The sequence below is a fragment of the Adelges cooleyi genome, unplaced genomic scaffold (genome assembly GCF_023614345.1).
Source record: "Adelges cooleyi isolate 19-005CV unplaced genomic scaffold, UGA_ACOO_1.1 ACOO_flye_CR_arks_rails_tigmint_CR_PRNA_108, whole genome shotgun sequence".
NCBI lineage: Eukaryota > Metazoa > Arthropoda > Insecta > Hemiptera > Adelgidae > Adelges > Adelges cooleyi.
Window position 1 is genome coordinate 936,409 of NW_026095761.1, and position 21,576 is coordinate 957,984.

Genomic DNA, 21,576 nt, shown 5'->3' on the forward strand with positions numbered 1-21,576 from the left:
AATTTATATACATTTTTATCCAATGTATAATATCGAAAGGCAATTAAACGGATAAGCTGGCCTTATATTATATACACCAATTATTTCCAATTAACCATTTTTTACTTTTTCTTTCAATTTGATTGTTATCTATTTTATTGACACGTATGTAATAATGTAATAGATTCTTTTGAAAAATCTATGTGAACAAATTAACATTGGGCTCTTGTATATTAACAGTTAATTATGATAATTTACATAAATTAAGAATTGAAACAAACACTTTACTTCAAGAGGTTTGTGCCTTTGTCTCGCTCCGATGATCTAGCTACTTTTTATCTATTATATTGTGTCAAATAAATAATGTATGAATTTCTTGTTTTTTTAGAGTCGTAGCTTGCAAATTTGTTTTTTTTTTGCTTTTGTGTGCGCACGTATTAATATAAATTAATATATTCAAATATCGAATGTTTCGACTATTTTAATTTTATCACACAGCTATTTTAATATATTTGTTCAACTGTTATTATAAATAATCATTGCATTTTTAGTAAAACAACGTGTACAAATTCAAGACAATGACAACGATGTATACCTTTTTTTAACAATTGTGTACGTTTTTACATGGAAATATTGATATTTGTTTTATATGTCTTATTATAAAACTTCAAAAATAATAAAACGTATATTGACAATGTTCTCGAATCAGACATACTATTTTTAGTAATTATGCACAGATGTACTACTATTTTTTTTCAACTGCCATCTTTGCATATTCATAAAACTATTATAACATTATTTTTTTAAAACGTATTAATATTACACTGATATTTTTTAACGGGTAATACTCAGGTACCCGAAATTACGTACAATACCCGGAACAACCTGGTGCCAATATATAATATGAATTTATTTCAATTTATAAGTGCTATTAATACCAATGTATAATATTAACTGTTTTAAAATTGTATTTTAAAGTCAAATGTACGAATAATTACATCATACACTCATAGTAGCTCTACATAATATGAGCGACTTATATTTCAGTTTATTTTATAGGTATTGCTAGAACAGTTCATGCAAATATCATAGACACAGATTTTATTTATTGGTAACAATGTATATCACTTAGATTTAATTATAGTATTTACATAGTTCCTTTATTGTATCACATATTTTAGCGGCCATTAACACTGAGTTAACAAAGTGTTTTAGTTACGATTCATTTTTGAATTGCTCTCTAAATTGCATCCCATTCTATCATACCATATAATAATTGTTTTTTCCCACCTCATCCAACAAGCACAGCAAAATAAGTATCATTTTATTTTCAAATGTTGTCAAAACGTTTTTTAATATATTGAAAATATCATCAATATAGCATGTGACACATCATTTTGGGTTAGAATTTTATTCTCAATTCAATTTTGTCCTTAGAATTATTTTATATTAAATGATGAAGAAAATTAATATCATTAATTATACCCATAGAGCATCCTGAATGTCTCACTTGAAGCTCGGTAGAACTTTACTTTACACCCTGTATACTGTGATTGCTAGTAGTACTGTGGCTGTTATTATTTAATTTTTAGAACATTCTTTATAAAAGCGTGTTTTTTGTAAGTTATTATATTGCTTTCTACTTTTCAGTTTTTGTCTGTTGATTTGAAACTTGTGTAGTATCACAAAAACCTTTATTGTCTAGTTGTTATGCATTTTGATATTTAATGTATTTTTCAGTACTTTTTAGACATATTTTACCAGTATAATACAATATCATAAGGTTTTTGAAATTGGGCAAGTTGACCATTTATTGTTTCACCATTCGGGTTGTACCAATTAATTTCAAATACTCATATTATATTATTTTGAAACTCATTTTATTATATTGTGTTAGTACTTAACATTTTATGATTTCACAATGAGTAAAACAATTACAACTCATATCGCTTTTAAAAAAATAGTAAATAACATAAAATAGGATGATAAATCAGAATAGTACTGTGCTAGTATAATAAATAAATCATACTAAAAGCGCATCTATTTTATCGCTTAGTATTGCAATATTAACCTTATTTAAAAATTGTAGTACTTCCTGTTGACTTTTTTCGCAAACTCTTCTGATAACGGCCCCATAAAGATCCTCATTTATGTTGTCTTAAACAAAAAAAATAATAATAACGTACATAAATAAATTGCTATACTATAAACAGCAGTTGCGCAGTGGCCCAGAAAAAAGAAAAGAAAAATACTACCCACGATACTTTGAACTACAATTGAAAGTAAACCCTTTCTAGGGATTGAAAACCTTACCAAGCCAAATTCAAAACATTATTTATAACTAATAAAGCAGTTTTTCCAAATGAATCGTGTCATAAATTTAATATTAGTATAATAAATACACGTTTTAACACTCAGGGCAAAGGAAAATTCATATCGAGAATCGAGAGTTATATTTTTCTTGAAAACAAGTATTGTAGGGGCGAAGCATAGGAGGAACGAACGGGGAGGTCACAGGTCTTCGGGAATTATTATAACTAAAAATGATAAAATCATTTTCAAATAAACGCTTCGATGCATATCTGAGGACACTGGACCTGAATACCTACTTTTTGATACTGGGCTGTCTTATACTGTGGTTCGTTGGGACTGTACTGGTTTAAACGGAGCTTGGTTTGAACTTACTGTACACAGATTCGCGTCGAAGCGTTTATTTGAAAGTGATTTTATCACTTTCAGTAATAATAATTCCTGCAGAACTGTGACAAAAACCTACCGCGCTGGTTTTTGCAAAATATGTGAACCAGCAATAACTAACTGCTCTAAAGGTTCGCATCAAAGCTAAAGAAAACTATTATTACATAATTTGTAATTGATAAACGCAATATATTTAATAGTTACTTCGGTTGTTTGCTGCACGAGAATTTTCATCGAAATACTGGTATACATGTCTTGCATTATCGGAGCCCAAAGACGACACTAATTGTTCCAAAGTAAGTGTTTGTCCCGATTGAAGGCGGAGATGTTGTAAAGTTATCTTGAAAGTCTCTCGTATTTGCTGAAAATTTTTGTAGCGTGTCATTTAAAAAATCTAGGTTGATATAATAAAATATCATAAAAAGTCAATCAATTTGAGTGTTATAATTTTTAACAAGATTTTGTTAAAAAAAAACCTTTTGAGATTTTATAATATTTTGGTTCATATTTCATATAAAATCGTATCATCTAACCCTGTAATATTTGTATACAAATATATATAGAGAGCGTACAGAAATTATTTTGTACATCATGAATGGTTATGTGGAAGTATTATGTATTAGTTGTTGTTTCAAAAAATAACCTATAAATGAAACCCTGAAATTAGGATTCATAGAAAATTTTCGGCTTCAGAAACTGATTTACAAAAAAATAATCAAACTGAGAATTTCACATTACTTAGTTAATAAAATATTCGTTTAGTGAAATGAAATGTTTTTAAACAACATACAACTGAACTTAACTACGTTTAAAAATGTTACAACTATAAAATTGTTCCAATAATCTTCATACGAAATGATAAATATTAATATTGGTACAAAATGATTAGTAAAAATACATTCACAACACACCATTTATTATTAAACAAATGAATTAATTGAAAGAAATTACCTCGTGTGAATAAAATATTAAAGATTAATCAAATAGACAGTTATTTAACTGTAGTAAATTATTAGAGTATCGTTAATGTTTTCCATATAAATACAATGAATACTATTTAACAAAAAATATAATTAAGTTGCCTATATCATGAGTATACGTATATGAGTATGTGAGTATATACGTAACAGACAAATTATTGAAAATATAATAATAATTTATTTAATTTAAAAAAAAATAATAAAGAAATAAAAGAAAATGTGTACAAATTAGAGTGACTTAACACAAAAAGATAAAATTACCATATTTTCTAACTGGATTCTTCTCCATATTTGATCCCTAGTCTCGCCGGCAACACTTTGAATTACTAAATAATTCATTGTGAAACACAAAACAAATATATACTTTACATTCATTGTTTCTTCTATAAGACTTAAAAATTCACAATGGATTCAAATAAAACAATCATTATTATTGCTTTATAGTGGCTGGTTTTATATTGGATTTTCGAAGAAAATCCTTTTAATAATAATAATATTCCACCCCAACATATGTTTTTGACAGCTAGTTTATTTATAGAGTACTTCTATTTTTTTTTTGTAAATAAACGAAATAAAAACATAGTTTAATACGCTTATTTTTTATCAAATAATCTTTATACGGAACATCTGTCTTACAATAATGTATTTCATTTATTTTTTTTGCAAGATCGATTTAGTCATGTAGAATCTTCCAATCAAAAATCGTAAAAAAATTATGTATAAATTGATGGGAGGAACCTCTAAAGGTTATTCAATTTTAACTTTGATGTGCTATAATTTTGAACGATCAAGTAAAGACAAAATGTTTATTGTTTATTGCAAACATTCATTAAGTTTGCGCTTAGTCAATTATAATAGCTCGAAACCCGAATGTTAGTTTAGTTTCGGTCTTCGATGCGAGTATTGTTTTTTCATGTGTCTGTACTCATAATCCTAAGACCTAGTATTTTGGACTTTTTTAGTTAAAAAAATTAATAGTAAAGATGCCGGTCGCTAACCATATTTAATATTTTTGGATAACCTAAAAGTCACAATTAGGACAACGCACATAAAAGTATTTATATGAGAAAATCGGTCAAAAATATTATATGAACTTAAGTGGTGAAGAAACAACATTATAATATGATGATTAATCGTTGTATTGAAAAAACTTTTTCATTTTTTTGTTAAGATCTTATAGACTAATTAAATTAACCAAAATATATGATGTACTACACTGAAAAGGTTTAGGTATCGATGTTTTTTTTTACGCATGTTATATGGTGTTTATTAGACCTACCTTTAGGCTAATTTATAGCTCTTAGATCCTAAAATTGCTAACAAATTAAAAAAACAAAAAAAATTCAACCTCTCTTCCGAGAAGGAGGAGCCCCCTCCCTTTGTCGAAATTTGGGTTTTTTTCTATGGGCATTTTTGTATCCCAATGATATCCCAATGCTCACGTTAGAAGATCTCACCGTAGCAGGGGCAATAATACAATAATTAAACTAAAATAAATGTAATGTATTATCAATATAAATTAAAATGAGATTTAAATACACTTTTTTTAAAAACTTTTTTATTAAGAGGGCGTTGCACCGGCGATTTTTAGTTGTAAAAACATGTTTACACCAACTTAAAATAACTCCATTAAGAGGGCGCCACACACTCGTTATTTTCTTCATAACACCCGCCTTGCGCAAATTAATTTTACAAAGGCTGTAATCTCAAAACTAAGAAACCAAATTTTTACATAATATAGACAACAACATTGTCTGTGTTCTACCATCGCCCTTTGTTTAGTATTTCAACCAGTTAATGAATAATTAATTAATAAAGAAAGGACTTTTTTGACTCTTTTAAAAATGATATAGCGTTGGTTGTATTAGGTATATCGAAAAAAAACCGATGATAGAACACAGATAATTTTGTCATAAATAACATGTATGAATTTCCTTCCTTAACTATATATGAAGCCTGAGAAAAATTAATACGCGTAAAACTCAATTCCACAGTATTTTTTTTTTTAATCGCTGTCAAGGATGCTGTGGTAGTCCAAAAAATAGTTTAACTACTAAAAAAAGAGTCCTAAGTGCTGAACTCATAGTTACACATCACAGTTTAACCTTAAGTTAAGACTTTGTAAGAAATTGCCTATACTTTACTCCTTAAAAATGGGCGGTGTAGCGTCCTCTAGGCCCTCTACTCTGGCATTTATTAAGGCGCTTGTATAAGCAATTTTTCGCTAAAACTTAACATTAAGAGGACGCTACCCTGGCCATTTATAAGGAGTAAAGTATAGGCAATTTTTTGAAAAATCTTAAATTTAAATTTGAACTATAATGTATACTTATTAATGCAGTAATGAGGATACTTTGTTTATTGCCATTTTTTTTTTGTCAGACTATCACAGTCATTTCTATAGGATAAATCACAATTTTTTTCCTATCAAAACTGCTTTGCGCGGGACAAGTATGTGAGGCCAGTATTAACAGTAAATTTACCAAATTTTCACAATGTACAGAGAAGAACTTTATCCATGGGGTAGTGATTTAACTTGTTCGATATCTATACTTAATATTTTTTTATAAACAAATAAAAAAAAGAAAAATAATGAATATTTACGAACGAATAATTATGATTGTGCTAAGTTATCAAAAAACCAAAAACGCTACACCGTAGATAAAGTTCTTCTCTATGCATTGTAAAAATTGTATACGGATACTCTAAATACCGCCCTCACATTCTTGTCCCCCGCAAAACCATTTTTCGTGGAAATACGGTTTGGTAGCGTCTTAATGTTCTCGTAATGTCCTCTTAACATTACAAGTACTATCGATTAAAAAAAATCGAAAAAAAGGGCGCTCACAAAACTAGATTTATACCCAACCATTCTCCTAAAAGTTACGCAAGGTATCAAATTTAAGGCATTATTAGGTATTTGTACAAATTATGTCATTCTAACATCAAAAAAAAAAAATATAATAATTTCCGTTACTTCTCTAGTAAAGCAAAAGTTGTCCAACCCGACTTAAAAAGGCTGTATACTAAAAAAAAAAACGAATAATAGTATAAAATCATAGCCCATAATTTTTTTTTTTTTTTGTACACTTATTATAGTAACTTAAAAAATCGAAGGCTATAATAAACCATAGTTTGACACTATTCTCTAACCAATCATATTATTTTAGGAATTGTGCACAACACTGCTCACAGATGTTTTACAGTATCATTTTCAACTGCCAACTTTGAATATTCATTATTCATAAAACAAATATAAAATTGTTAAGATAATGACTATAATGGCGTGTAACTTCTGTATAAATTGCATACGTTTTTTTATTAAAAATAGTATATTTTTTTATGATTTTTATTAAGTGTGCACTTATTATTAATACTATTTTGACTTGAGTCTTGATTTATTTTACTTGATATATCAAAAAATCGAAGACTGTATTTTTAACACGTTGACCGCCACGGGTTTTTTCACTGTGTTACTTGTAACGGCCATGAGATATAATTCGAAATCTCAACTTTTTCCCAAAAATGTGTCGTGAGATTTATTAAGAGATCTCATTCCCAATTATTTTCAATTGGTGATATTTCATAGCAATTAAATATTCAGATATGAAAAAAAAAAGAAGGAATTACACTTATCGAATACCATTATTATTGTCTATTCGCATGTATCAAAACAAATAACGAACAAAAAAAAAAACAATTTCAAAATCAATGTAGAAGGTTTTTATTAAATTAAATTGTGTTTTTGTGATACATACTATATTTAACAAAAAAAATATCTTGTTACAAAGAAGTAAGCACAATAAAAGTGTAATACTTAAAAATAATATCGAAAAAAAACAGTATTATAAATCATTTTTCAAAACGTATTACCTTCTAAAATTCTAAACTAAATTTTTTTAAAAAAAAATATGTTTTTATGATTCGTATAATAGTGTGCGAAAATTGATATCGAAACAAAGTAAATAAACCGTTGTGAAACGTCGTATCACCTTTTAAACAACGCACGTAACCAAAAAATCCAATGAAATATATTATATTAAACTTTTTAACTTCTTAGTAAATTTTATATGAATCCATACAAAATAATTTTACTAGATGTACTCATTAAAGTATGTAAAAAACATGTTTTTCTTCCCTTGCTGAGAAGAGGGGGTGACTAAATCAGGGGTTTGCTCTTATTATACATAAATGAGTAAGCCTATAATAAATGTTTGATACGTATTTTTTACGCGTTAAAGGACAAAGATGAATTTCTTTTGGGTTTTTTCAATTTAATGAATGAATGAGTAAACTTTTTTTTTACTTTTGACCATGCCAAGTACAAATAGCATAAGTTTTGCGATCGATCTATACTTTGTATCATGAAAAAAAGGCCGTCTCTCACGCATTCCTATGTCGCACACTAGTCTGTAGTCAAGAATCCTAGATAGGCGATCGAAAATGGATTTTTAAAAATAGTCGCAGAGACTTAATTTATTTAGTAGTTTAATAACAACTAGTATTATTGTCTAGTACTGTATTATATAAAAATACCAATTATTAATTTTTAACATTTTTTTTTGTTGTTACTCTAACTGCTGGGTTAGAGCTGAGAGGTCACCACTGTTATTTTACCTTTAAAAATACTCTACATTTAGAATACAGAGGTCTAAAAAAAATATTCAAGAAATATTATGTATGTTATATTATAGCATGTTATCCAATGTTTAATTACAATATCTCTCTAAGACATTAGGGGAATCCTTATAATAGGGGATAGATAAAACAAATTATTTCAAATTTGAATTTAGCGACCCAAAAACTTATAATTTTACCTATTTAGTTGATTTAAAAAAAACAAATTTATGAGATATTATTTTTTATCGTCTTTTTGGATTCTAAACAACTTTGCTTAGCTCTTCTTCCACGCGCAACACGGCAGATGGCCGTCTTGACATATGTCAATTTATACGTAGCGTGCCCTGTTTGTTCTGTCTGTTTTTTACCAAAAAATAACTATACAAATTTTACGGACTTGTAGGTACTGATTTTCATCGATTACCATTTACGTACAAATCTTATAATCGTATTTGAAAATATTGTTATCTGCATAAAATACATGGGTAATTATGGAAATAAATTATTATAGACAGACGAACAACCCTTATTGTGTCCACCTTGATGACAAAAACACATTTATAAGCACATTATTGTCATTAGTCATCAGAAACAAATTTAAAAAGTATATTAATTAATAATAATAGTAATAATAATTTTTCTACTATTATAAATATAAAAAAAAAAATGTCTATATCTACCTAACTCCTTAATAAATAGGAGTATCACGTCCCAGTGGCGTATTTATTAGGAGGGGGCTGAAGCCCCCTCAGCCCCTTTCCAAAATCTCATGCAATTTTTTTAGTCTGCCAATGGACCTATAGGATATAAATTGTAGGAGTTCAACATTGTCGTTTTAAAAATTATTAGTTTTTAATTTTTTCATCTTAGGTACCTAATTTGTGATTTTGAATTGACTAAATAGCAATCTCGTCTTTTCGTCCACTGCACGCCCGTACCTATCTTGAATGTTATTGTTATTATTAGGTCGTGACGGCGACGACAAGTGGTCGGTTTTTATTGTTTACAAAAATAACATTGTGAATATATTTTGTTCCCATAAAAGTCTTACCAAATTTTTAGGTTTAGTCATGGCTGAAGTATACAGGTTATTGCTCATCGTCTCAAATTGTTATCTTCAGAAATAAAATGGCAGCATAGCAGGATATAAATTTTACTATATATTTTACCGTGTACTTTAGAACATTTCGAGGTTCCTCTAGGAGAAGGTCTTAGTGCGAGTAATATGGAAAAATATGTCCATTACAATCATTATGAAATTGTACAAAAGTATTTTTCAGACAATTCAGTTTCACTTCAAGACCAAGGTAACTATTAGATAATATACTTTATTTATCATTTAATAATATTTTTAGCTTTAATGCGAAGCAGTTAGTCTTAATGGGTATTCTCATTAGCATTAAATACATTAATTGTTCTTAACTTGGTTTTTTTCTTCTAGAATATGAAAATAAGCACGTCTCATAATGTATTATTAGAGATTTTCCCATTATTATGGGAAAATAAGTTGTATATTTTCTTTAAAAAAAGACTGAAATTTTGAGAAAAATAATTTAATTACAGATGAACAAAATTACATTATAGTATTATATAGTTAAAATATTTTTGGAAAAATAGTGACATACATACAAAATAAAATTTTTAATTTAGTTTGTGTTTTTAGCATTGTAATGCCTGGATAGTCAGAGGTAGGTTTTTTTACTTTAAAGGACCCTTGTCTCTTAAAAATTTGTAATTTCAATTATTAATATTTAAAAGTAAACAACAGAGAAATTCCTTAGTACAACAAAAAAGAAGCATCGTATTTGAACACCTAATATTAAAAAAATTGTGTTTTAAAATAAGTTTGGAATTTTTTTCTTGGGGAGTATCTAAAAATATATTTTTATATATTATAATTATATAGTCCTGCATGTGTTATAATATTTTTGAGTTTTGACAACTGTTCAACTGCTGTTAATAATCAATAAATTTAATAAAAATTTGAATTTCTGAATATGAGAACATTATTTTTTTTGTTTTTTAGACAATATAGATTTGGGTCTTTTTTACAAACTTGTGGAAGCGATTTGCAATTATTATTGGTATGATCAAGTACAATTCGCTAAAACAATAATTGAGACAAAAAATTCAATAGACAGTTTAAAAGACAGTTCAAAAGACAGTACTATTCTATATAACATGTAAATATAATACAAAACATTTTTTGTAGGTTAAAAAATAATAATTATTGTGTTATATTTATGCGTGTCTTAAGCAATTTGTTTATACATAGTTTTTAATTATATAGACAAATTCTGTACTTAATAATTTTGTTATATGATAAAAATATTATGTTATTATGTTTACACAGTGTAAGATAAATAAATATGATAATTATTATTATAACCAATACTAAAACTACTATGATCTTTTGTTTAATTTCTTTAGAATATTTTCGTTATATTTATATTGTATGTGTCAATACGTGCATAAACAAAATGTATTACACATCTTAACGTTATTTACATTTTAAATCCTAATATCAACTCAAGTCCTATAATATATAAGTTAGTGTTTAAATAAATTCTAAATGTTGTACCGAAATTAAAAGTGATTTTCCATGTGATTGCTACATTGGAAATTTACATGCTTATTGTTATAGCGGTACCAATAATAGGGTAAATATAAGTTATTAAAAACACACAACAAATTTACATGTTATTCAACTTAAAATTACGGTGCACTATAACTTTAAAAAAAAATAGTTGAATTAATTCCAATTTTTTATGGAATATTCTTTAGATAAAGTTCAGATAAAGATAAATAGCGATATACTTTGAAAAAGAACCAAAAATATCAAAAACTCTTTCCCCTAGAAGCCTAGAAGAGATAGAAACGTTCTCTTAATTTCTTTTTTTTTCAAGCAAGCTTTTAGGACTTAAGGCCTGAAAATTAGACTTAAAATAAATCTAGGTGGGGCTATAGCTTATAACATAAAACATTTTCAGAATAATCTATGTCAAACTTAAACAATTGAAGGGTCCGGCGCAAGTACCGGCCATCTTCACTTTTTATCAAAAATTGTTTTTCCATGGAAAAATTAATTACATTTTCGTACATCAAACAGTAAAATCGGACTATTACCTACAAATATATTGCAAAACCTATTTTTTGCCGCCATAATGATAAATGGGACAATGTATTTTCTTTTGACCGTCCAGCGTGCTGAACAATTTTAAAATATGAAGACAGATAGGTTTTTGCACCGGACCTTTCAATTTGTAATGTGTCGAAATTTTAAGTTGAAAAATAGAGCTATCCTAAGATTGTAATTATCAGTTGTAATATTTTTTAATTAGAAAATATATATTATTTCCGATCATAAGCTCTTCAATGATGATTTATAATGCGTCATATAATGGGTAATTAATAAACATATTATAAAGAAGTAGATATTTCCGTTTAAAGAGTTTCAATGATAATTTCTAAGAAACCCTTGAAAAGTGGAGTTGATGTTTACCAGCGTGACTAGTTAAAAAAAAATAATATTGTTATTGTGACGCACGTAGTACTAAAAAAAATACATATTTATCTAATGCCAAAATAACATAATATTTTTATCAATTATAAAAAATCACCCATAGGGGCACGACGGCATAAAATATGATGTTTGTGGATTTTACATGTTTACCGCTTACATTATCAAATATTACTCACCCATTCAGATAACAGTTTTCAGTGACAGTCGTTGGGCGGTTGCCGGTTGTTTCTGTTGACATTTCTGCAGGTACAGAGTACAGCTCATTGTCAGTATAACATTATGATGTTCGTCGTATTGTTATAATAATATTATTATTTGACTACGACGTGCATAAGTAATGATTCGATTTTATTCCATTAGGTATATCAAGTTTAGAACAGTTTTAAAATATTAACATACTTGCCGGATTTATTAAATATTTTAATACCTACATACATTGGTACATACAACTGTAAACATGAGCGACAGTAAGTATTTAGTATAGTTTACCAGTATTGTAAATAAATATACTCGGTACTAATATTATTGTTAGTGTATAATATTTACTATAATATAATATATTATATTCAATAATATATACTATAATATTATTTGTATTATGACGTTTAATTTCATTATTTTTGGATAATATAATAGCTATCTACATAGCGTGTTTGTCGTGACGGCTTTGATTTGTATAATATAATATATTTTACAGTTGGATATTAAGATAATTATTCTTTAATGACCATTCTAACTAAATACAAGTATAATTTAACTAATATTTTAGGATTTTAAAACTTTAACTATGTTTAAGCTAAACTGGTATGATTGGTCGTAAGTCATTAATGGTTGTCGGTTAATTGAAACTGCTATACTAGGTCCAGTCTTGAGTGACCTATGCTACTGAATTTCTTGTTTATCACACAATATGTAAATAAATAAAACTATTATTTTGATTATACCATTTTGTAAAAATAATTATTGTATTGAGAAATGTAATTGTGAAACTAGATATTATTGACAATAACAATGTAAATTATAACTTGTGCAACAAAAATGTACGTATTTATATTATATTAATAATATAATTACTAAAGGTATAAAAAATATCTATCTTTTAGATTAATAATTGGTGTTATTTTGTAAATGTTATGAATATTTTTAATCTTTTTAATTAGGCTACTTGTTTATTAGCTAGTTAAAATATATATTATTTTTAACATTTAATAGGTAGATAGGTCAAAAGATAAAATGGGTATCAATTGGAAAACCCAGATTTTTATTTGCTGATGAATACTATTATTTTATGTTTGAAACTGCTTATAAACTTGATTAGTGAATTGATAATAATATATGCTAACTAATTACTAGATAGCAACTATAGTTCAGTGGTTATTGAATTTATACACTGTTGTTATTTGTCTGTTTATTCTTGGACATCTAAGATTGATGTAAATTTTTATAACTTACATTTTCATTACTGACATTTTAGATATAAAAAATATGGCACTTGCTACAAACAGTTTAGAAGCGCTAAGTTTAGCTAATCATGATTTTTCGTTGTCATTATATTCAGTAAGTACTGTATAATATATTATATATTTTTGTTTTTAATATTTTGCTTTATGTTATTAAAGTTTTTTACCTATTATTTTTATTTGCAGAAATTTAACCAAAAAGATGGAAATATATTCTATTCGCCGTTTAGTATACATTTAGTAATGTTTATGGCCAGCGTTGGAGCGGCTGCAAAAACATTTGATGAAATAGTTAACACGTTGCATTTGACCAAAAACAATACTGCATTGGATGCATATAAGGAACTATTGGAAAACTTAAATGTAATATTACTCATATTACTAATCAATAATGTTATTTAATTACATTATTATGTTAAGGGTAACGGAAAACATCAATTTTTTTACAAATAAAGACTAAAACGCGGAGTCATATTCCAAAGTGTCTACCGAACCGATTTCAATAATTTTTTTATTTTATTTTATAGTTTAACATCTTACCTATGGGGGCTAAAAGGCCAATTTTTTATTTTTGTTTTCAAAAAATAGTTATAAGCATTTTTATTTTCACTTTTTTATAGTTTTTTCTAATACATCTAACTACTTTTTTAATCGCTAAATCCAAAATCGTTCTTTTAGCTTCCATAGAAAAAATAGTAAGCTTCGCATAAAAATAAAGAAAACTTGAAATCCGTCAAATAAATACGCCAGAAAAATGACTTTTACGAAAGTCATTTTTGATCAAACTTTCATCATAACTCAGAGAAAAATATCTTTAAAAGTATTATAATTAAAAAATTGTAATATGTGTTCACCTTTAAATTAGTAGGTATATGAAAAATGGCTATTAGATCAATTTTTGTCAAATATTGCCTAACCTTTGCCCCTTAATAAATAGCGCTTTCCGTTCCCCTTTAACAAAATTAGTAACTATTAATTAATTAATTATAATTTTAGCTTATGTTGTTATACATTTTAGGAGAATGATGTTCTAAAAATTGCTACTGGAATGTTTGCTGATAATTCATTTAAAATAAAACAAAGTTATTTAGAAAAAACTGGAAAGTATTTACAATCGTCCTTAGAAAAATTGGATTTTAAAGGCAATCCTGAAGTTCAGCGTGTATATATTAACGATTGGGTCCAAAACAAAACTAATGGAAAAATCAAGGATTTGTTTCCCGCAGGTAACTTTATTTCAATATATTAGTTTTATTGAAGAAAAAAAAATGAATTCTCATGTGTTGAGTGTCTAGAAAAACATTGAACCTATTATAAAACACAATACATTATTATGTAATATGCTTTCATAAATCTTCAGGGAAAAACTTAAGTTTGTCAATTTAACAAACAATTTGTTTTTCAAATTTATTGGGAGCTTGTTGTTGAGAGTTTATAGAGATTATTTTATCAAAATCAGTGAGTACATTTTGCTGTGTTGAAAACTAAGACCATAAGTGTGATAAATCTAATTATAATTTTCACTCTAAAATCATTGGTTGTTTTGTGCCTCAAAAACATTGTTACAAGAAAGCTCGCACACTATCAGAGTGGTTTATTTTGATAACTTTTTTGTTTATTTGAAAGACGAGGACTTCATACAGCAGGTACTGGAGGTTGATTTTAAAATCCAATTTGTGATCATTTTTATTTTCAATTTTTTTTTTTTTTTTGAAAATGTAATCATAAATTAGTCAATTCTTGCTGTAGCTTTCTCTCTTTCAAAAAAATAATAAAATCAGATTTTACTTCAAAATGTCAATGTGTTTTCTCGTAAAGTTATTTTTTAACACCAAAATGACTATTACTCTTACCATAAAGTGTACCTTTAAGTTAAAAATAATACCCTCAAGCTTATATGAATTAATGTGAAAACAACTTAACATGATGTATTATAATAAAACTACCATTTCCAAAATAATGTCTCTATTTTGCCTCTTAATAAGTCATGAAAAGATCCCTTAAGGTGAGTTATCGGGTGACATACCACACATGTCTAAAAAGTCAAGTATTTTTAACAGCTCCATTTGATTTCTAAAAAACTATTTTGTATTTTTAGGCTCCATTCAGGCAGATACTAATTTGGTATTGGCAAATGCTGTGCATTTTAAATGTGGCTGGAAAAATGAATTCAGCGACACACAAGATGAGCCTTTCTTTTTAACCCCGGAAAACCAAGTTAATGTAAAGATGATGAGTCTCAGGAAAGACTTGCTTTATTATCATGATGGTGATTTGAAATATGCTGCATTAGAATTACCATATAAAGTAAGTATTTCTAAGTTTGAATGTATTGTACAAGATTATACAATAATTTTTAATTTCCTTGTAGAATTTTTTTTTTAAAATGATTATTTTGTTGCCCGACGCTAAAGATGGTTTAAAAGACCTGGAGAGTAATTTGCATAAAATCAAATTACATGAGCTTTCAAACAAAATGACTACATATAATGTTAATGTAAAGTTGCCGCGATTCAAACTTGAACAAACGTTTGACCTCATACCCGTATTAACTGAAGTAAGATATTTTTTGTGCAACTCCTGGCGTTAAGATTAATTGTTATGTATAATCAGTTGTTTATATATGTATTATGTTATAAAATATATTACAGCTCGGGTGTACATCAATGTTCTCGCAGAGTGCAAATTTTTCTGAAATTTATGAATCGACTTCTGACTCTTTGTATGTGAGCAAAGTTATCCACAAGGCTTATATTGACCTAGATGAGAAAGGAACTGAAGCAGCAGCTGCTACAGGTAAATGAGTTGTGATGAAACAACATTAAAAAAAAAAATTTTTTTTAATTTTTCCCCAGTTTTGGGGCGAAGGAATTCACTTTATCAACTTATGTCCCATAAATGTACTATTTGCATACCATTTTGGATACATAGAGATTAAAGGTGCCACTTGAGTAAATTGGTAGAGAGGAAATAAGATATTGTGTTTACAAACACACATAAAAAAAATAACACATCATTGTAGAAGTAATACTTTCTCAACCTGCATAGTAGCTGAAATAATAAAGTGATTGACCCATGGCCTTAAAAATGTCCAATGATTATACAATTTTAAAGGTCTATAGCCTCAGTCACATAAACATTCATGATTTACAAACTGTTAAATATTTATTGATTTCTTGAAACAAATTTAATGGCCTGGAATTAGTTCATAAAATGTCATAATTATTTTTAAAAACCATGGTTCTGTAGATTTGTTTTGTGTATCCATAAGTACATGGGTCCAGTTTTCATTTATTTTATCATTAATTTTAATATTTAATTAAATTTTCAGTTTTAATTCTTAATTAATTAATTTATATATACTGATAACAGGCAAATACCTAATAAAAAAAAAAGTACATTACATTCTCTAATTATATGTATAGTAATAACAAAAAAGTGACTTACACTCAGTAAAAAAACAAATTATAGTAAAAATAATTGTTATGGTTTTTTTTTTTTACTTCAATAAAAGTTTTAATAATAAAATAAAATAAACTTCCATTTAAAACAAAAAGAAGAACCCATCATTATAAAATTAGTGTCTTCTCTGCCGTGCATCAAAGCTAAATTAATTTTAGCGACAGGATATTTAAATCAGACAAATTATTTAGTATACCTATTAAAAATGGTGATTCAAGTGTGTCACAGTGGTGCAAGGATACAAACTTAGTACTACAAGTATTGGATTTGATTCCTGCACATTATAAAAAAAGGAATGTTGCCCATTTCTTGACACAAACGCTGTTTATTTGAAGACTGGTTCACTGGTACGGTATATATATAATATGAACATTTTGTTTTGCAAAACATTTTTATTATATTGATATCATACCTATTGCTTACCTTTAATTCTGTTTTAATTTACCAAACTATTTATACCATTTATATTTATTATATAAATAATAAACAAATCGAGAAAAAAAAATTGATCTGTAATAGTTTGAAGCAATTCATTCTTTCACAGAACACATTCGCATAGTCTATTTTTCCAGAGTAAAAAAAAAATGGTTTAAATTCTATGGTGTAATATATTTTATTTAATTAATTTTCTTTATATTAGTTCTAAATAATGTTTAGATAAGCCCTAATAGTAAATTATTGATCATTGATATTTATTTGAGTTTTTTTTATATGGTTTTATTAATTTGTATTGTTGTTAACTCGGATGTAATACATAATGATTTGTAACGCTTGTTGTTTGTATTAGCTCAAAATATGAAAAAGCTAACATAAAAAACATAAATATAATTTTTATAATTATATACATGTAAGAATATTTAGAATATTTTATTTTAAAATAAGAAAATTCTTGTAGTTTAATGGAGTTGACAGAGAGAAACTATGACGATGTTATATTTACTTTAGAAACAGTTGCATATCCATGTAATAATATATATTACCTAACCAAACCCTTTACCTTATAAGAGGTGAAAACTTTTGTTATATTTCACTTCTTTTAGCGTAGTTCTGGGACTTGAGGTTTGAAAATTATTAAGCTGAAGTTAAATTTAATAAGTTTTATAAAATTTATAAATGGCTTTTATAGTAACAAAAAAAAATTATTCAAATTAAACATAATACATTGAAGCTTATACCAATTAACAGATAAATTAATTGACCTGTCGATATTTTTTAAAACTTATTTTTGCTTAAATATTGCCTATATAAAACTCCTTAAAACAGACCGTGTGCAATCCTCTTAACAAAAGTTAATGTCCGTTTATAGTTTATTACGAACTTAATATTTATGAGTAGATTATTAACTGAAAGATTTTTAAAATAACATAATTTTGTCTTTGTCTAATATGTATAAAAATTCACAAATGATTCATCATGTGTTCTATAGGAATGCAGTTACAATCTAACAGTATTAGTTTTATAAGGGATGTGCCATTTGTATCTTTTAAAGCAAATCGACCTTTCATATTTGTGATAGAAACCAAATCGCATATTCCGTTGTTTGTTGGCAAAGTAAAAAATATGCCTTAAAGTTTTAACTGGTGTGAGTATAAGACGTAATAATTTTTTTTAATATTAAAATGCCTTATTTGTAATACTAACCAAATGATTATATTAAACGTAATTAATATTTTTAAACTAATATCTTTAATCACTTGTTTAAAAGTGTAAAACAGTTAAAACGAAATAATTGTAGCCGATTTTTTTAAACAATGGATTATTGGAATGTAAAGTATTTTGTTTTAAAGAAATAATTTAAAAGAATAATAATCAATATTTATTATTTTTTAGTTAATGATATGGTACGCAAGCCCGAAAATGACACTTCATGTTAAATAAAAAATAGAAGACAATTAGAGTAGGAACACAAATTTAAATAATAGAAACCCAACCGAGTAGTAAATAAATTCAATGGTCAAGAATAGTTGAACGAAGTGGATGGATAATGGGAGAATTTTGTCTGTGAATGTTAGGAGGGAAATGTGGAATCTAAAACTGTAGTGAAAAACAAGATCAGTTTCACCAGTCTTGGTTATAAGTAGTTAAATACCATAGTATTATATTAGCTTTGTGTTAAAATTTGGCGTTTAATGAAATAAACGGTTTGACGTTACAAGATATAACTGATTGTTTAAGATATAATGAAACAATAACATTTACACCAACTATATAGCAGTGTGGTTAACATGTGTGCTAAATATGTATGTATTTTTTATTTGATACAAGGAAATTATTTTTATTTGTTTAATTGCTTGCAATCATATAAAAATCAACCGGTCTTTAGATGTTTTTCAAAAAAGTATTTAAGAAATTACAAATAACAATTTGAATATATTTCAATTTGTAATTTACTTTATGGCCTATAGCATTGTTGTAATAATTATTCACGTTACATATCTCTTCTGTTACCACCTATGAGATGATGCATTTATTATAACATTTTACGACATTTCAAAAATTACACCATTATATAATATGTCATGTTTTTTTTTTATGTTAAGGTATTGGATTTGCGCTACTGAGTGCTCATGTAAAGCACAGGGAAAATGCTGTTTTTATTGCTGATCATCCTTTTATTTTTGCAATTATTACAAATGAAGGCGATGTCATATTCATGGGCCGTCTTAAAAAACCTTAATCATTATTCGTTTGTTGTTTATATAATTGTATTATGAAATATTTATTATTCAATTGTTTTTGTTAAAATATTTTATTGTCCAAACTTATGTTATTTACTATTGTGCACCAAATTTATTTTATATGTCGCCCATAGATACATGTATCTATTTATATATTATAATTATAAGTATTAAAACTATTCAATACGTAATAATACAAACCAATTTTTAATCCTAATGCTGATATTTTGTTTTTTGAAACTGCCTTGCTCACAATGAATTTGATTAAAAAAAAAAAAACACTGACTAATGTCACAAAATACTAATTATTTTTAATATAATAGCTATTATTTTATATTTAAAAATATACTGGCTGAGGTAGAAGAGCCGCCATTAATTTGCTGATTGTTCGACTCGGCTTACATGGATATAAGAAACATACATCAACCTCAGAAACTTAAGAAATAAGTATCATAATATTTTACAAACTTTTTTCTTTTTATTTCTGTGTATCAATTGTTAATAGTTTAATGGTTAGCTTGTTTATTTTATGTAAGTTACCTATAAAGGTGTGTTTATTGAATAAAGGAATGATGATGGGAGATCTGCGAAGGGAACAAATTATTAATGATATTTTTACGATTTTGTTTTATATATTTTTTTTTTAACACCAATTGTCTAAAGCGTAAAATGCTTATAATTATGTATTATCACAAATGTTTTAAATTTTAGTAAATTTACTTAGTCATAAGACATATATTACATTTTTATTAAGACAACATGTACACATTACATACAAGGTGCACATAATCATCGTCTTTAATTGAAACGTGTGATTTGATTAAAAATTTAATATTTATTGTTGTATGCAGAAATTCTAAAATAGTAGGTATGTTTGATCGAAAATATTGTCAATTTATGATTTATTATATGCTTCGATTATTAGTGTGTAGGTAAGAAAAATTAAGATAGATTAAAATTATAAAATATAGATTGAGAATACAAGCAATATTGTAATAAGTATGCATAGTCACAAAAAAAAAAACACATTTTTAATTAGACAATAAGTATAAATTACAAATAAGTTTTACACAACCATTGTCTGTAATTTGCAGGCGGAGTCTTATTAAAAATGTAATATATTTTGTTTTATTCAAATAATATAGCCGTTTGAAAAAATATTATACTACAACACGTGTGTGAGCAAATCCTAAAATAGTATGTCTGAATTGAGAATATCAATTTATGATTTATCATACATTTTTTAAGTGTTTATAATAAGTGCACACAAAAAGTCAGAAAAACTAAATTGTTGGGCAATGATTTTCTACATTAAAAATTTCTTTTTTTAATGTATTTTAAATAAGTAATAGAAATTCGTTCTTTATTAATTTGATTTCGGACTGGCGTATGTACAAATGAGTTAAAAAAATGGATGGAGTCATCATTGTAGTTATTAGATAATAAATCATACATGTTAATAGTCATTATGTGTAATGATTTTAATTCTGTAATTAAAAATGTCAGATTTGTTTTATGTACATTTAAAGAAAGCCGTTGAAAATATATATATATACTAAAAACATTGTACTGATAAAAAATACTTGTTTGGAAAATCAATAATGTCTCTGCATGCTTCATATCAAATAAAACAAACGATATGTCATTTTGTTATAATTAAAATTTACTGATAGACTTATACCACTGTGTAAACTTTCAATATATTTATTATTTACATTTTTTTTAATTTAATTCACTATAAAACCGGTAGTTTTTGCAAGAACAAATTATTAATTTTGTTCATGAGTTAAACTTCAGTTCATCATAAATAAAATGAAAAAAATGTTCTATATTTTGTTAATATCAATTTTCATAGCTGCTAATCCTGTACTAGGTGCACAACCAGTTGAACCACAGGAGCAAGAGAGCGACGGGGAACAGGAGTTTGGCCTAATCCTAACCGAGGACAAGGTAATTGTTTTATTTTTTCTTAGACAATAATACTTGATTTATTATACTTATTTATTGGAATTAGACGAAGTTCAACTGATGTAATGACTTTAAATCGTATTATTTTCATCGATTGACAGGATTTTGTTATATTGTTGCTGATGTACTGGTAGTATAGCATTTGCCCTTTAATAACATATGAATTAAAAAAAAAAAAACAATTTCGTCTAAACAAAATTATTCATAAA

The 21,576-nt window shown here is 26.6% G+C and overlaps 2 protein-coding genes across 6 annotated transcripts; one reads left to right on the forward strand and one right to left on the reverse strand.

Moving 5' to 3' along the window:
* Nucleotides 1-1,837: 1,837 nt before the first annotated feature.
* LOC126844357 (uncharacterized) lies at nt 1,838-4,097 on the reverse strand. Its single transcript, XM_050582501.1, has 3 exons — nt 3,918-4,097; nt 2,881-3,037; nt 1,838-2,136 (listed from the first exon to the last, which is right to left on the reverse strand). The coding sequence occupies exons 1-3, from the start codon at nt 4,029-4,031 to the stop codon at nt 2,003-2,005; spliced, it is 405 nt and encodes a 134-aa protein (XP_050438458.1). The 5' UTR covers nt 4,032-4,097; the 3' UTR covers nt 1,838-2,002.
* Nucleotides 4,098-11,904: 7,807 nt separating this feature from the next.
* Nucleotides 11,905-19,616, forward strand: LOC126842765 (leukocyte elastase inhibitor-like). Of its 5 annotated transcripts, none has more exons than XM_050579922.1 (10): nt 11,905-12,045; nt 12,160-12,266; nt 13,274-13,356; nt 13,446-13,622; nt 14,278-14,485; nt 15,358-15,566; nt 15,631-15,816; nt 15,911-16,055; nt 18,148-18,303; nt 19,262-19,384. In XM_050579922.1, the coding sequence occupies exons 2-9, from the start codon at nt 12,257-12,259 to the stop codon at nt 18,288-18,290; spliced, it is 1,161 nt and encodes a 386-aa protein (XP_050435879.1). In that variant the 5' UTR covers nt 11,905-12,045; nt 12,160-12,256; the 3' UTR covers nt 18,291-18,303; nt 19,262-19,384. The 5 variants fall into 5 exon arrangements, with proteins under 5 accessions (XP_050435879.1, XP_050435862.1, XP_050435896.1 ...); XM_050579905.1 differs by lacking the exon at nt 19,262-19,384 and adding an exon at nt 18,552-19,246; XM_050579930.1 differs by lacking the exons at nt 11,905-12,045; nt 19,262-19,384 and adding exons at nt 12,065-12,083; nt 18,552-19,246.
* The last annotated feature ends 1,960 nt before the right edge of the window (nt 19,617-21,576 follow it).